The 14,207-nt window shown below is 41.2% G+C and overlaps 1 protein-coding gene and 1 non-coding gene across 12 annotated transcripts in view; both read right to left on the reverse strand.

Moving 5' to 3' along the window:
• NFX1 (nuclear transcription factor, X-box binding 1) overlaps positions 1-14,207 on the reverse strand; it is a 105,506-nt gene that overhangs the window by 40,982 nt on the left and 50,317 nt on the right. For 10 of the 11 annotated variants that reach the window (XR_012332235.1, XR_012332233.1, XR_012332231.1 and 7 more), the window contains 4 exons: positions 10,229-10,311; positions 8,674-8,782; positions 4,421-4,540; positions 2,403-2,482 (listed from right to left, as the gene is read on the reverse strand). Coding sequence is in view for 6 of the 11 variants with exons in the window: in XM_073805651.1 (XP_073661752.1) it covers positions 2,403-2,482; positions 4,421-4,540; positions 8,674-8,782; positions 10,229-10,311 (392 nt within the window). In the remaining 5 variants the exon portion in view is untranslated. The remainder of the gene's footprint in view (positions 1-2,402; positions 2,483-4,420; positions 4,541-8,673; positions 8,783-10,228; positions 10,312-14,207) is intronic. The other variant, XM_019934948.3, reaches the window with a different exon arrangement.
• On the reverse strand, positions 291-363 carry TRNAG-ACC (transfer RNA glycine (anticodon ACC)). The gene has a single exon. It is a non-coding gene; the product is annotated as a tRNA-Gly (tRNA).

Consider the following 14,207-nt stretch of genomic DNA (forward strand, 5'->3'; position numbering starts at 1 on the left):
AAACACTCACCTACTCCACCACTGGGATAATTTGTGCACATGCTATGCCCTCTGTTGTCCCCTCCCCACATTACTTGCCTGTCTTCTCACTGTTCTTTAGGATGTTACTTATGCTACTTCCTCCAGAAACACCTTTCCTGGGTAAGGGTAAGGGCCCCTTCTATCCCCTTCAGTACTCTGTACTTCCCACACTACTGTACTTTTTTTTTTTTTCAGTATTTATTTATTTGGCTGTGCCAGGGCTTAGTTGCGGCATGCAGGATCTTTTAGTTGTGGCATGCATGATCTAGTTCCCCGACCAGGGATTGAACCCGAGCCCCCTGCATTGGTAGCACAGAGTCTTAACCACTGGACCACCAGGGAAGTCCCACACACTACTGTACTTATAATCGACTGTTTACATGTCTGCTTCCCGCCTCAGAGTTAAGGCTCCACAAGGGCAGGGGCGGTACCTGTCTTGTTCATTTCTGAATCACCCAAACCTAGCCTGTTACCTAGTACATAGCAGGTACGCAATAAGTATTTGTTGACTGAAGTCCATCAACACAAAGATGACACATGGATGTCTTAGAATGGTTACTCTCAGAGGAAGTGAGATTTTTAAAGGAAGAATAAATACCAAGGATTATGACTTGAGAACCACTGACAGGAAATAAGTGGAGAAAAATATGTCTATCAAGATAAGAATACTGGGCTTCCCTGGTGGCACAGTGGTTGAGAATCTGCCTGCCAATGCAGGGGACACGGGTTCGAGCCCTGGTCTGGGACGATCCCACATGCCGCGGAGCAACTGGGCCCGTGAGCCACAATTACTGAGCCTGCGCGTCTGGAGCCTGTGCTCCACAACAAGACAGGCCGCGATAGTGAGAGGCCCACGCACCACGATGAAGAGTGGCCCTCACTTGCCACAATTAGAGAAAGCCCTCTCACAGAAAGGAAGACCCAACACAGCCATAAATAAATAAATAAATAAACAAACAAAGCAAACTGTCAACAAGTAAAAATAAATAAACACTATTTAAAAAAAAAGATAAGAATACTGAAAGCATATTGTCATAGTTGTCAAGAGTTTCAAGAAATGTTGGCCAACATGTTACTAAGTAAAAAAAGCAGGTTACAAAACAGTATAATCTTCATAGAGTAGGGGAAAGAGTGTATTACACATGCCTGGAAGTCTATACACCAGGATGTTAAAAGTATTTCTTTCTGCATAGCAAAACTGTATTATCTTAATCGTCTACAATGAATATGCATTTTTAAAATAAACAAATCTTTTTAAAGTGTTTCAAAGTGTCTATAGTCAGCGGCGCCAAATATAGCTTAGACACTAAGAATAAGGATGAAAGTCCTTCATGGTAATGGCAGCAATTAGCCTGGAGGAAGGTGCATGGCCGATCAGTCAGGATGGAAAGCTGCGTAGGGAGTAGAGAGAAGGAACGGTGGCAACTGGTGGAGAGCCCACTCTCACTCTTGGGATATTCTCGCTGTAACACCTTTCCCCAGACTAGCAACCCCTCCCCATGCTGGCTAACCTAGAAGTTGTCTCTGAACACGGCTCATGCTCTCAAGGCCAACTGGCTGAGTTTCATTTGATTGTAACCAGATTAAAAATGAGAGCAGGGACTTCCCTGGTGGCACAGTGGTTAAGAATCCGCCTGCCAATGCAGGGGACACGGCGGGTTTGAGCCCTGGTCCAGGAAGATCCCACATGCCGCGGAGCAACTAAGCCTGTGCACCACAACTACTGAGCCTGCATTTTAGAGCCCACAAGCCACAACCACTGAGCCATAACTACCGAAGCCCGTGAGCCTAGAGCCCGTGCTCCGCAACAAGAGAAGCCACCGCAATGAGAAGCCCGCGCACTGCAACGAAGAGTAGCCCCTACTCTCACCACAACTAGAGAAAGCCCGTGCACAGCAACAAAGCAGCCAAATAAATTAATTAATTAAAAAATAAAATAAAATAAAAATAAAAATGAGAGCAGAACAGATTCAGAATGCTACCTACTGCATGATTCCATTTATGTGATATTCTGAAAAGGCAAAACTACAGGGGCAGACAACATTGGTTGCCCGGGCCTGGAGGTAAGGGGAGAGTAACTATGAAGTGGCCCAAAGGAATGTTTGGGGGTGAATGAATGCTCCACATCTTGACTGTGGTGGTGGTTACATGACTGTACAAATGCTTCTGTCAACTCATAGACTTGTACACTAGAAAGGGTACATTTCATTTTATGCAAACTATACCTTAATGAAAAGAAAAAGAAAAGAAAAAAGTGGCAACAGCAAATCTCTGCTTCTTGGAGTATATTTATTTTGAGAAACAATGAGGCTAACCCTCTTAACGAAATCCAATCATAAATCTCTGGTTGGAACAATGAACACTTGAGAGAGAAAACTTACCTCATGTTTGCCCATGCACCATTTCTGAGTTAGAAAAGTACAAGGGGGGCACTTGTCCTCACTATGACAAGAATGATACACTGTAGAAAGAGAAAGGTAAAATTAGGAGTAATGTTTAAAATCAGGAATAATGTTTAAACATAGACTACTACACATATCGTAATGGCCTATGACATGGAACTTTTAAATTTCAGAGCTGAGTACTTTTTAAAATGGTCACTGAAAAGTAAAAGTAGTTGGCTTTATATTAAAGTGTTGAAAGATGAACATGAGTGAGAAAAAGAAACCCAACTGAGGGGCAAGAGACACAGAAGCAGAGGAGGAGGCAGTTTTTCTACTCCGTCTCCTGTGGCACTGCCACATGGTCTGTCCACATTACTCAGTGATTCTTTTGGTCCTACCTTACACAGCAACTGCTCCCTTTTGTTCAGACATCTTTGTTATCTCATCTAACATGCTTCCTCTGACTCCTTTCAATCTCTTTACTGCCTGGAAGAGGCAGTTCATTCAAACTCATCTCCTACAACAAAGCCTTCCTTGGCTGACCACACCCTGCCCTGAGCACTCTTGCTCTCCCTGATGTCTCAGTTCTTACACAGATGGCTTGCTGCCATGCTATCTGGCCCTTCTTCATGTATTGGCTAGTTGTGTCAAATGTTTTCAACTACCATCTTCTTCCTCTCAGAAACAACAGAACAACCTCAAGGTCATGGGCTATTTTTCCCCTCCTCTGAACCTCCCTCTATGTCTGACACCATACTGGATATACAAGAAACACTCAAGAAAAGTTAAGTGAATGCTGAATGAAAGCAGGCTAAAACAAAACAACTCACAAATAGTTAAGTTCTCACTATGGACATCAATCAGCAGGATTTGGACTTCATTTGTAATATCTGCAAGTGACTATAAAGGAAGTGAGTACAAGTGAGTGGGTGAGTATCTGTTTGGACATTAACTTCATGCTGGTGTGAACACCACAGCAAGGGTTTGCAAACTAAGCTGGGAGGGCCGCCTTAAGGTCTCCAGGAAAGGAGGGACTTTCCACTTCATGAGGAAGTTACTTAATTCTTTTTCACTCTGTAACTTAAAAAATTGAGAAATGCTTGTCTATTTGTCAGACTAAATCATATGGCCAGATTTATTTTAAGTATCAAATCCAGTGACTTAAATTATATCAGGTTTGCCTCTGGGACTTGGTAAAATGAAATGATAGGGCCAATATGGTCCTAGAGGAAAGCCAGTGACTAGACTGGACAGAAAATGGGTGATGTCAAGTAGCTATTTACCTGGTGTCTACAGCAGTCTATCACAGAAAAACTGGAAACAAATGTCCAGCAACATGAAACTGACTGAATCAGTTATGGCCCATCCATGTAACAGGACACTCCACTACCATCTAGAAAAATATTCACTGATAAGGAGAGAGATTAAAATTACAATAATAAGAGGGAAAAATATCTAGTTAAAATAAATTCATTAGGATCCCACTTTTATTTTAGGAAAAAAAGAAGCAAATATATATTTTTGCCCATGGAAAAAGGCCCTGAAAAATATACACCAGGGCATAATTCTTAAAAGGTGACATAAGAGATTATTTAATTTCAATCTTCTGACTTTATCTCTATTTTCTTTCCTTCTCTCTTCCTTTTTATGTAATAACGTATATTGTGTCTACAACAACAACAAAACCAAATTACTCTTAACTTTACAAAAAGATGCTTAACTTTGAAATATGCACCAGAAGTGGAGGCCACAAAGAAAGAAGACAAGACCAGCTGGGGATTCTCCCAACCCTTTGGGTGTGTTTGACATCCACAGAGTAAAGCACTGGAAGGCACTGTGATTCCCAGCTGTGGCCCAGATCTCAGACCCATCTTCACAGAAGCAGCCCCTGAGCACAGGGAACAAGGAAGGGCTACCACAGTGTAACCTCAGAGCAGTGAAGACCATCATGCAACATCCTAAATGACACAGTGTGAGCAGGCTGTGAGGCGTGGAGGCAAGGAGACAGGACCCACCTGGATGGTCACATTCATGGACTCTGGCACAGGTCTGGGTACACTCAGGGGGCCTGGTACCACAGGGAACTGGAGGGTAGATCACTGACGCGCCACAGTGGCAGGTTAATTCATCAAAACCTGGTGAAGCCGCAGGTGAAACAAAACAACCCTTCATGAATTTGAGAATTTGAAGCACAAGATAATTACACACACACTTTTTTTTTTTGGCTTGTATTTTTAGAGGAGAATTTTTTGGGGGGCTGCTCTTTTAAAAAAGGTTTTTATTTCATTAACGTTGAGCTGCTGGCAAAGTGTTCAATTTTTACTTGCAACAAACTTTAAGTCAATGAGTATTCCAAGACATTTTTACATGTATTTTATAAACAAAAGATCTACAGACCATCTCTTTTGACAGAACAGGAGACTTCCACTAAAGAAATAGATTCTTTTCTTTAACTTTTTGGCTAGGAAAATGGATAGAGATTATGAAAGCCACAGGTAGTTAACAAACACAGAAAAATATGCTTTTGAATATAAACTTCAGAGAGCCACTGAAGCCATTAAAAAAAAAATTCTTGTAAGTATAACTGACACCTATCATGATAAAAATATGAAGTTGAGATGAAGCCGAGAGCTACATCTGAGTTCACCAGGCACAGTTCACAAGCCCAATCAAAATGAGAACTCACATGGGGCCTCCAACAAGCGGCCCACTTTGTCAAGAGCTCTACTAACCCTCAGACCCAAAGGGGAGCTAGTTCTTCAATCCTGGTCCTTAGTAGAGGCTGGGTCTTTGGCCATGGTTCTCAACTAGGGAGCAAGAGTCAGAAAGCCCAGGCCCTCCAGGACTCCTCTACCCACTGCTCTTCTCCAGTCAGCACTCTCCAGAAAACTCTTCAGAGGCTACACAATGTGGTGGAAAGAGCCCTGTAAATACAGCAGGAGACTTAGGCCTCTAGTCCTGGACCTACTTCTCACTTGTGCGGTGACTGTGGGCAGGTAACTTAATGACTCTTGAGATTGCTTCCTTTTGGTCAAATGGGGATACCAAACTTTGACCTGTCCACTCAAAAGTTTATTGTGGGGGTGGGCTAATATATGTGAAACAGCTAGGGAAAGAGTAAGAGGCTACATTACTTGTTTCTACGGAACTCCATGTGTGTGATTTATAACAAAGCACTTAACTCCTTTTTGAAATATGGTAGGCCTAGTATTCCACAGAAGGTATGTTGGGAAACCCTGATATAGGCTAATCTTTTAATGTAGCAGTTCTCAAAGAGTGCTCAGTTGACCCCTAGGACTCCCTGATCCTTTCAGGGAGTCCACAAGGTCAAAATTATTTTCATAATAATACTTAGATACTATTTGCTTTTTTCACTATATTGACATTTGCACTGATGGTGAAAAAGCAACAGCTGGTAATACTGCCAGGGCATTAGCGCAAATAAGGCAGTAGTGCCAAACTGTAACCATTGTATTTTTCACTGCCACATACTTAGAGTAGATAAAAAATGACAATTTCACTTAAGAAAGTCCTTGAAGTAAAAAAAAATCTTGACCCATAAATACATGTCTTTCTAATATTCTGTGGAACAAAATAGGGTATCTGCTTCAAGCACTTTTGTTGCACACAAAAATACAGTTGTCCCTCAGTATCCTGGCGGGGAGGGATTGGTTCCAGGACCCCCATGGGTACCAAAATCCAAGAATGCTCAAGTCCCTTATATAATATGCTGTAGTATTTGCATACAACCTATGCACATCCTCCTGTATACTTTACATCATCTCTAGGTTACTAATAATACCCAATGCAATGTAAATGCTATATAAATAGTTGCCAGCACAAAACAAATTCAAGTTTTGTTTTTGGAACTTTCTAGAATTTTTCCCCTTGAACATTTTCAACCCACAGCTGGTCGAAACTATGGATGTGGAATCCATGGATATGGAACCCTCAGATATGGACGGCTGTCTGACCTCTGGTCATTCTAAAGAACTGTACTTTTCTGAGTCGTGAGCTGAATTGCTGAATTAACTTCTTTTTTCATAACACACCGTTTTACTTGAAAAAGTGGCCGACAAACTATGATTATTCAGACTTGGGTATTTTGGCAGACGTTTATGAAAAATTAACAGTGAGACCATCACTTTAAGAAAACTGACTTTGCTGCCAACAATAACATTCAAGCTTTCAAGTGAAAACAGAATTTTGGAAAATACGCATTTATCACTATGAGCTTGACAACTTCCTAATACTTTTCCCCAGAGTTTTCTGATGGGATTGGTAGTGTATTAATGAATGAGTTTTTAATACTGTAACACAAGCAGACCCGATCTTAGGATCATTGCTTACATCCCAAGTTTCATACATTCAGGGACAACAGAGGAATAACTTCTTTAAAAGTCTCAATAGCTTTTCTGCCCATGGACACCGCCGAGTAAGCATCATTAAAGTCTCTCCCCTCTACTGCCGTCGTGTCTAAGTCAGTCTCCCAAAGGGCCCGAACAGCTGCAGAAGCTCCTCATCAGACGTCTGAGCTTCGAAACAATTGATGCGAGTCTGAGGAGCCACCTGAGCAGCGGGCAGCGCTCACAGACTGTGTGGTAACGAGGGGTCCAAACACCAGGTGTTCCAGAGGCTTCGGGTTTGTCACGTATGCCATTGCAGAGGAGGTGGATGCGGCCATGGATGCGAGGCCACACGAGGTGGATGGAAGAGTTGGGGAACCAAAGAGGGCCGTCTCAAGAGAAGATTCTCAAAGACCTGGCGCCCACTTAACCGTGAAAAAAATTTTTGTTGGTGGCATTAAAGAAGACACTGAAGAACATCACCTAAGAGATTATTTTGAACAGTGTGGGAGAACTGAAGTGATTGAAATCATGACCGACTGAGGCAGTGGCAAAAACAGAGACTTTGCTTTTGTAACCTTTGATGACCATGACGCCGCAGACAAGACTGTCATTCAGAAATATCACACAGTGAACGGCCACAACTGTGAAGTAAGGAAAGCCCTATCTAAGCAAGAGAAGGCTAGCGCTTCATCCAGCCAAAGAGGTCGAAGTGGTTCTGAAACTTTGGTGGTGGTCATGGAGGGGGTTTTGGTGGGAATGACAACTCTGGTCGTGGAGGGAACGTCAGTGGTCGAGATGCCTTTGGTGGCAGCCGTGGTGGTGGGGGATATGATGGCAGTGGGGATGGCAGTAATGGATTTGGTAATGACAGAAGCCATTTTGTAGGTGGCGGAAGCTACAATGATTTTGGCAATTACAACAATCAATCTACAAATTTTGGACCCATGAAAGGAGGAAACTTTGGAGGCAGAAGTTCTGGCCCCTATGGTGGTGGAGGCCAATACTTTGCCAAACCACGAAACCAAGGTGGCTATGGTGGTTCCAGCAGCAGCAGGAGCTATGGCAGTGGCAGGAGGTTGTAATTACTGCCAGGAAACAAAGCTTAGCAGGAGAGGAAGCCAGGGAAGTGACAGGGAAGCTACAGGTTACAAGAGATTTGTGAACTCGGCCAAGCACAGCGCTGGCAGGGCCTAGCTGCTACAAAGAAGACATGTTTTTGACAATACTCATGTGTATGGGCAAAAAAACTCGAGGACTATATTTGTGACAAATTGTATAACAGGTTATTTTAGTTTCTGTTCTGTAGAAAGTGTAAAGCATTCCAACAAAGGGTTTTAATGTAGATTTTTTTTTTTGCACCCATGCTGTTGATTGCTAAATGTAATAGTCCACTCATGAAGCTGAATAAATGTGTCTTTTTAAAAAATGTGCTGTGTAAAGTTAGTCTACTCTGAAGCCATTTTGGTAAACTTCACCCCAACAATGTGAAGTTAGAATTCCTTCAGGGTGATGCCAGGGCCCATTCGAAATTTATTTACAACCCGCTTGGGTGGAGAAGCCATTGTCTTCAGCTGAACTGACAGTTACTGTGTTGTGACCTGGAGTTCACTGTTAAAAGGGTCACCCAAGCAAAGTTAGAGTTTTCTGGTTATTAATATGATTGTTGGCACATCCTATGCAATATATCTAAACTGAATTATGGTACCAGATAAAGTTATAGATGGGAATCATCCATTATCATGTGTAATCAATAAATGATTTAATACCCTCTTTTAAAAAAAAGTCTCAATATATCTGAAATACTAAGGCTTATTAATTCAGTAATCCATACCAACCTAAGAAAATCAATCACTCAGAACATATCATTCCTGACTTTCTAGAAAACTCTATATAATAAAGTATACAGTGAAGACACTCACTAGCTTGCCAGCATGTTTGGCAGTTCCCACGATGACAAGGTTCTTCACATCTATGAAGGCCACAGCGGAGTTTCCTCCCACAAATCAAAGGACACTTGTGCTCCTTATCCTAGGAGGAGAGATACTGATTGATTGATTGATTGATTGCATGCAGGATCTTAGTTCCCCAACCAGGCATCGAACCTGTGCCTCCGGCAATGGAAGCGCAGAGTCCTAACCACTGGACTGCCAGGGAATTCCTGAGAGATTTATATATGTTTACAAAATTATCTCCATTTTATATTTTCCATAAACAAGATTAATAAAGAAGTTCTCCACAATTATAGATCGCATGATATCTGGAATTAGCTTCAAAATAATCAAAGGAGGGGGAGTAGGTGGGGAATGAAACAAGATTAGTCATGACCTGATCACTACTGAAGATAGATGTTGGGCATATGGGACTCATACTTGTCTCTCTGCTTTTATATATGTTTGAAATATTCAGTAATAAGAGGAAGTCTTTAAACTTTCAAACACTGGTTTATAAGTAAGTCTTGATACACAGAACAATTTCATCACTCTTCACACTGTCAAAATAAATGCTAAAAAAACAATTGTGTATTATATATGTGTGTGTATATATGTACTACTTTATTATTGGTACTGTGTTACCTTGTTTACACACACACACACACACGATAACACAATACCCACTGCCAGGTAGTGCTTCCTTTATTTAGTTCCACAGAAGTGAATATTTCAGATAACTGAAAACTGTTTTTTAAAAAATGCCACACTCGGGACTTCCCTGGTGGTCCAGTGGTAAAGAATCCTCCTTCCAATGCAGGGGACGCAGGTTCGATCCCTGGTCGGGGAAATAAGATCCCACATGCCGCGGGGCAACTAAGCCCGTGTGCCACAACTACTGAGCTCGTGCACCTCAACTAGAGAGCCCGTGTGCTGCAAACTACAGAACCCACAAGCTCTGGAACCTGTGAGCCACAACTAGAGAGAGAAAACCTGCATGCCACGACTAGAGAGAAGCCCGTGCGCCGCAACTAAAAAGATCCCGCATGCTTCAACAAAGAACCCATGTGCCACAACTAAAACCTGACACAGCCAAAAAAAAAAAAAGAAAGAAAGAATACCCAAGAATGGAGGCCCCTCTTCTGGGAAAAAAAAAAAAAGCCATACTCATTTTGCCTACTGATCTGACCCATGGAATATATGAAACTTGAAGCCTGAGTTGCTAAGGCCAAGCCAGTCTGTGTGCTGGGACAGCATACAGTCTCCTGCAGATGACTACATGCTCATCCAGTGGTCTTGAGCTCTGGGGCCTGAGGCCTTCTGTCTTTCTTCTTTCCTTTCCTCCATGTTGCCATCAGCTGACTTCTTGACCTGGCTGAGGCCTAAAAAGGACCAGTCTGTCTCTCTGGGCAGCATTCTGACTGCTGCTCAGGGGCCTCTCCCAGTGATTTCCAAATCTGGGCTGCATTCTAGATGGCTGAGGCTTCCAGAAGCCCAGCCCCTAGATGAATGCAATCTGATACTGCCTAACGATAGGTCCACTTACCACACAGCATATCTCGTTACATTTATGCCGTCCACATAACCGTTTCTTGTTACACCTCTTGTCACACATAAATGTAGCATCTGCTATGAACAATTAAGAAGAAAAAGAAGTCAGAGGACATGAACATTCATTCAACAAATATTTGTGTGACTACAGGCTGAAGAAATACAAATGTAATAATGTAAATAAATTAGTTATGGTGAAAATGCATACTATTTAAATATCACTTTTCACTTGCCAGACAGTCAAAAAAATAGAAAAGAAAATAGGAAGACTACCCAAGTGCCCACAGATAGATGAATGGATAAAGATGTGGAATATATACAATGGAATATTACTCAGCCATTAAAAAAAGAAAAGAAATCTTGCCATTTGTGACAACATGGATGGTCCTAGAGGATATTATGCTAAGTGAAATAAGACAGAGAAAGACAAATACTGTATGATTTCACTTATATGTGGAATCTAAGAAACAAAACAAATGAACAAACATAACAAAACAGAAACAGTATAGATACAGAGAACAAACAGGTGGTTGCCAGAGGAGACGGGGGTGGGTGGAAAAAAGAAATAGGTGAGAGGTACAAACTTCCAGTTGCAAAACCAATGATTCATGGGTATGAAATGCACAGTGTGGGGAATATAGTCAATAACTAAATAATATCTTTGTATGGCGACATAATGTAACTAGACTTATTGCGGTGATCATTTTGAAATGTATAGAAAAAACACTATGCTGTGTAATAGGAACTAACAGAGTGTTGTAGGTCAATTATACTTCAAAAACAAACAAACTCATAAAAAAGAGATCATATTTGTGGTTATCAGAGGTGGAGGGGTGGGTAGAGGGGGAATTGGATGAAGGCAGTCAAAGGGCACAAACTTCCAGTTATCAGATAAATAAGTATTAGGGATGTAATGTACCACATGATAAATATAATTAACACTGCTGTGTGTTATACACGAAAGTTGTTAAGAGAGTGAAGTAAGAGCTCTCATCACAGACAAAAATTTGTTTTCTATTTCTTTCATTTTCCATCTATATGAATTGATGAATGTTCACTAAACTTATTGCAATAATCATTTCATGATGTATGTAAGTCAAATTATTATGCTGGGACAGGAATAAAGACGCAGACAGAGAAAGGACTTGAGGACACGGGGAGGGGGAAGGGTAAGTTGGGACAAAGTGAGAGAGTGGCATGGACATATATACACTACCAAATGTAAAACAGATAGCTAGTGGGAAGCAGTTGCATAGCACAGGGAGATCAGCTCGGTGCTTTGTGACCACCTAGAGGGGTGGGATAGGGAGGATGGGAGGGAGACACAAGAAAGAGGAGATATGGGGATATATGTATATGTATAGCTGATTCACTTTGTTATAAAGCAGAAACTAACAAACCATGGTAAAGCAATTATACCCCAATAAAGATGTTAAAAGCAAAAAATTATTATGCTGTACACTTTAAGCTTATACAGTGCTATATGTCAATTATATCTCAATAAAACTGGAAGAAGAGGGGGCTTCCCTGGTGGCTCAGGGGTTAAGGACCTGCCTGCCAATGTAGGGGACATGGGTTCGAGCCCTGGTCCGGGAAGATCCCACATGCTGTGGAGTGACTAAGCCTGTGCACCACAACTACTGAGCCTGTGCGCCACAACTACTGAAGCCCACGTGCCTAGAGCCTGTGCTCCGCAATGAGAAGCCACTGCAACGAGAAGCCCGCGCACTGCAACGAAGAGTAGCCCCCGCTCACCTCAACTGCAGAAGGCCCGGGCATAGCAACAAAGACCCAACACAGCCAAAAAAAAAAAAAAAATTGTAAGAAGAAAAGGAAATAGGAAGACTGATTAATGTATGGAACAGGTGAAGGTGTGGAGAAAAAGGCACACACACTTAGTGGATGGGAGAATAAACTTTTGGAGTACATATGTATCTATCAAAACTTTACGTGGCAATTCCATTTTAAGTAATGCTTCCTACAGATACACTTTCAAAAGTAGCTAGGACACCAAAAGCACAAGCAACAAAAGAAAAATAAATTTGATCAAAATTTAAAGCTTTTGTGCATCAGAGGACATCATCAAGAAAAGACAACAACATAATGGGAGAAAATATTTGCAGATCAGTTATCTCATAAGTGTCTAGGATCCAAAATATATAAAGAACTCTTTCAACTCAATAACAAAAAGACAACCCAATTTAAAAATGGTAAAGGAATAGACTTTTCCAAAGAAGATATACAAATGGCCAAGTACATGAAAAAATGCCCAACATCATTAGTTATTAGGGAATGCAAATCAAAACCACGATGATTTATCATTTCATACCCACTGAGGATGGCAATAACAGTGATAATAATAATAGTAGTAATAAAAAACAGAAAATAACAAGTGTTGGAGAGGATGTGGAGAAAATGAAACCCTCATACATTACTGGTGGGACTGTAAAATAGTGTAGCTACTGTAGAAAACAATATAGCAGTTCTTTTAAAAAAATTCTACCTATAACCAACATATAATCCAGCAATTCCATTTCTAGGTACATAACCAAAAGAATTTACAACAGGTTCTCAGATAAAAGCTTGTGTACAAATGTTCATAGCTGCACTAGTTGCAATAGTCAAAAGAAGGAAACCAAATGTCCATCAACAGATGAATGGATAAACAAACTGTGGTATATATATACAACAGAATATTATTCAGTCATAAAGAGGAATGAAGTACTGATGCGTGCTACAAGGTGGATGAACCTTAACAACATGCTAAATGAAAGAAGCCAGAGACAAAAGGTTACATATTATATGATTTCATTTATATGAAATACTCAGAATAATTAAATCCACAGAGACAGGAAGCAGAGTAGTGGTTGCCAGGGCTGGTGGGGAGGGGTGAATGGGGAATGAAAACGCAGTAAACAAAGGGTTTCCTTTTGGGATGATGAACCCATTTTAGAATTGATAGAGGTGATGGTTTTAAAACACTGTGAAGGTACTAAATGCCACTGAATTGTACACTTTAAAATGTTTCACTGGGGACTTCCCTGGTGGTGCAGTGGTTGGGAAGCTGCCTGCCAATGCAGGGGACACGGGTTCGAGCCCTGGTCTGGGAGGACCCCACATGCCGCGGAGCAACGAAGCCTGTGTGCCACAACTGCTGAGCCTGTGCTCTAGAGCCCGCAAGCCACAACTACTGAGCCCGCATGCCACAACTACTGCAGCGTGTGTGCCTAGAGCCTGTGCTCTGCAACAAAGAGGCCACCACAATGAGAAGCCCATGCACCACAACAAAGAGTAGCCCCCGCTCACCGCAACTAGAGAAAGCCCGTGCACAGCAACGAAGACACAACGCAGCCAAAAAGTAAATAAATTTATTAAAAAAAGAAAAAACAAAACAAAACAAAAAAATGTTTCATTGTATGTTCTGTGAATATTATCTCAATAAAGGTGCTGAAGGCGCTGAAGTGTTTACCGGTGAAATAACGTTTGGGATTTGTTTTTAAAGTACTTCAGTGAAAATTAAAAATAGGAAAGAGAGGTATGGATGAAGAAAGAAGATGGGCAAAATGCTGATAACTGTTGATGACTGGTGATAGGTACATAGGGATTCACTATACTAGTCTCTGTACTTTCACATATGATTGAAAATTTTCATCATAAGCTAAAAAAGTAACAAGATGGTTACAGCATTATCTGTAATGGGGAAAAATTGGAGACAACCTAAATGACCAACAAAAGAGCAATGGTGAACTATACTATGGCATATCCACATAAAGAATGTTCTCAAGAGGGAGAGCTATACACACTGACATGGAAAAATGTCTTTGATATATTACTTAGGGGAAAAAAACAAGTTCCAGTATGTTTAGTAAGAACCATAATAGCACATGTATACACCTGTATGAATACAGAAAAAGATCTGGACCCACACCCAACAAACTAATGATGTGGTTTTATCAGGGGAATGGAACTAGGAG

This window comes from Tursiops truncatus, chromosome 6 (genome assembly GCF_011762595.2).
Source record: "Tursiops truncatus isolate mTurTru1 chromosome 6, mTurTru1.mat.Y, whole genome shotgun sequence".
Taxonomy (NCBI): domain Eukaryota; kingdom Metazoa; phylum Chordata; class Mammalia; order Artiodactyla; family Delphinidae; genus Tursiops; species Tursiops truncatus.